This window comes from Mandrillus leucophaeus, unplaced genomic scaffold (assembly GCF_000951045.1).
Source record: "Mandrillus leucophaeus isolate KB7577 unplaced genomic scaffold, Mleu.le_1.0 Scaffold106, whole genome shotgun sequence".
Taxonomy (NCBI): Eukaryota; Metazoa; Chordata; class Mammalia; order Primates; family Cercopithecidae; genus Mandrillus; species Mandrillus leucophaeus.
The window spans coordinates 1,835,370-1,838,502 of NW_012098765.1; the positions used below are offsets into that span (position 1 = coordinate 1,835,370).

Sequence of the window (3,133 nt, forward strand, 5' to 3'; positions counted from 1 at the left end):
GTCTAGGAGTCCAAGGCCAAGGCCACAGTGAACTATGATCATGCTACTGCACCCCAGCTTAGACAACAAAGCAAAACCCCATCTCAAAAAAAGAAGAGGCAGAAAAGGATATAGATGAAGTAAAAGCTGCAGAAAGTTGATGACTATTGAAATGAGGCTGGGTGCTGCGCACCTGAGGGCTCACTGTATCATTCTACTTTTGTGTATGTTTGCAAACTTCTTTGCTAGATAAGAAATTCATCTAGCAGCAGCTCATGCCTGTAACCCCAGCACTTTGGGAGGCCAAGGCCGGCAGATCACCTGAAGTCAGGAGTTCGAGACCAGCCTGGGCAACATGGTGAACCCCCGTCTCTACCAAAAATACAAAAATTAGCTGGGCGTGGTGGCACATACCTGTAATCATAGCTACTTGGGAGGCTGAGGCAGGAGAATCGCTTAAACTCGGGAGGCGGAGGTTGCAGTGAGCCAAGATCACACTGCCGTACTCCAGCCTGGGTGACAGAGTGAGACTCCGTCTCAAAAAAAAAAAAAAAAAAGAAATTTAGAAGTGCGTCTGGTTTCCTTGTGAAGAGGAGGCAAGAGAAAAAGGGTGGAAGAAGTGCGAGTGGGTTTAGGGTCTGTGTTGCAAGCTAGTTCCTGTGCTCAAGTTTGAAGAGTTCTTGTGCTTTCAAGTTTGAAGACTCTCTAGGGTCTGGATCTAGTTGGCTTCAGGCTTTCCCTGACTGAGGAAGCCCCCAAGGTCCGCAGTCCAGCTTGGGTTACCCTCTCCTTCCCCACTTCTCACCGCCGGACACCTTGGCCCTTTTTGAAAGTGAGGCCCAGGGCGGCCCCAGCCCTGCCCCTCCTCCCAGCTCCACATCTGGTCCTGATGTCAACAGCCAGGGTGGGCGGTGGCCATGTTTTTCAGCTCCCGCCCAGCCTCAGGGGAGGGGTGGACTGCCCTGTTCCCACCCCTTACTCACAGTGACTGACACGGGTCACACAGGCAGTAGGCTAAAGGCCAGGAACAAACTTTAATTCCCAAACCGGACCCTTAAATCACAAGGACGTCAGATCTGGCTCAATCCCTGACAGGGTGAATTGGAACCCGGCCCCTACTTGGTCTCTAACCCCTTCCACTGGGTCTAGTGGGGACTCTGATGCCGAATAGGGGCTGTAGATCAGTGAGGATGTACGTGTGTGTGGAGGGGTAGCAGGAGCCGCTTGGTTACATAAGCACGTGTTGGGGTGGGGCAGGTGTCCCTCTGGTCTGAGGGTCCTCGTATGTCCAAGGTCTCCGTGCATAATTGCAGACCCAGATGTCTCTGCATTTGGGAGAATCAGGGTGCTTAAAAAGGGGTGACTGAGGGCTGCACTTGCGAAGGTGGCTGGGGACTGTGCCTCCGTGGGAGCGGCGTGTCTAAGTGGGAAGATACTCCGGGAAGCCAGGACGATGTCATATGTGGGTAGCTGTGTGGACCAGTGGTTGGGGGTATGTGGACATCGGTGGTCACAGGCTGGGAGAGTGGTGCAGCCACGAGAAGGAGCATGTGTCAGGGCCATAGACAGTGACGGTCTCTCTGTGGCATGACTCAGGAGGGGGCATGCTGTTCCCTGTGCCAGGCACCACAGACAGGGACACTGAGAAGTTTGATGAATGGAGAGGGCGTGTGAGCTGTGAATATGTGTGGCTGTTTCTGTGGCTTATAAAGGTGACAGGCAGACTCCCACATGCCGGGTGAAGATCCAGGGGAGTTGGTGGGTTACCTGGCTATGTGCTCGTGATTGCAGATGGACTATATTTATGTCTGTGGAAAGCTAACGCAGCAGTTGCTTTGTGGCTCTTGTAGGTGTGTATGAGTGTGTGGTTGTGCATCTTAACAGCAGCATGAGTCAAGTAAGTGAGTGTGTGGGCCGTGGGACAGTCTCCGGAAAACAGCTGCAGGTGTGTAATGTGGCTGCCTGCAGTGTACACTTTGGAGACATTAACCCTGTCCATACCCACTGTTGAGGCTGGAGGCACCGTCCCGGGCACCCACCACCTCCAAGTTGCCTTCCTTCATGTGGTCTGCATGGTGGAATGAAGGTCAGTGGGACGGACTTGCAGTTGGAAGGCTGGGGGGATGTTGAAAAGGCCACTGATGGTGGGCTTGAGGCTCAGGGAGTCCAGTGGGCACGAGCTCTCCAGGGAGAAGGCTTGCAGGATGGTGGTGAAGAAGAGGAAGAGCTCTGCTTTTGCCAGGCCCTCTCCAAGGCAGACACGCTTCCCTTGTGAGGAGAGAGAGAGAAAGGGCTGAGCCAGTCCTCCTCACACCTAGGCCCACGGGGAGAACAGGGGGGCCAACAGTAAGCCCAGGGTGCAGAAGGGTGCCCCCAGCTGGCACAGATGCCTGGAGTTTGCCAGCGCCTGCTCGTGATACCCAAGGCTGCAACAGATACCTAAGGAGAAGGGCAGGAACGCCTCATGCTTCCTGAACCGTCCATCTGCATCCAGGAAACGATCTGGGTTGAACTCTTCTGGGTGCTTGAAGATGCTGGGGTCATGCAGGATGGAGCCAAGGAGGGGAAAGACCTCTGTGCCCTGAGGGGAAATAATAATCAAGCTACAAATCCCTTCCCACTCCAGTCTATTCGGTCCTCGAGTATGGAGCACAAGTCTGGGGTGCCAGGGACACGAGTTTACAAACATAATGGCATCAACATTTGTTGAGTGTTGAGTGGCATGCAGCAGCTCATGCCTGTAATCCCAGCCACGTGGGAGGCTGAGGTGAGAGAAGCATTTGAGCCCAGGAGTTTGAGACCAGCCTGGGCAATATAGCAAGACCTTGTCTCTCCGAAAAATGAAAAAATTAGCCAGGCATGGTGGCGTGAGCCCATAGTCCCAGCTGCTCAGGAGGCTGAGGTGAGAGGATCACTTGAGCCCAGGAGTTCAAGGCTGCTGTGAGCTATGCTTGTACCACTGCACCCCAGCCTGGGAGGCAGAGAGAGACCCTGTCAAGAAAGAAAGAGAGGAAGAGAGAAAGAGAGGAAGGGAGGAAGGGAGGAAGGGAGGAAGGAAGGAAGGAAGGAAGGGAGGAAGAGAGAGGGAAAGAAAGAAAAGGAAAGAAAGAAAAAGGAAAGAAAGAAAAGGAAAGAAGGAAGGAAGGGAGGAAGA

At 53.6% G+C, this 3,133-nt stretch overlaps 1 protein-coding gene across 1 annotated transcript in view; it reads right to left on the minus strand.

Moving 5' to 3' along the window:
• Positions 1 to 989: 989 nt before the first annotated feature.
• Positions 990 to 3,133, minus strand: part of LOC105542133 (cytochrome P450 2S1) — a 22,520-nt gene continuing 20,376 nt past the window's right edge. The window contains exons 8-9 of the mRNA XM_011983526.1: positions 2,419 to 2,560; positions 990 to 2,247 (exon numbers count right to left, since the gene is read on the minus strand). Coding sequence (XP_011838916.1) covers positions 2,039 to 2,247; positions 2,419 to 2,560 — 351 coding nt within the window. The 3' untranslated portion in view covers positions 990 to 2,038. The remainder of the gene's footprint in view (positions 2,248 to 2,418; positions 2,561 to 3,133) is intronic.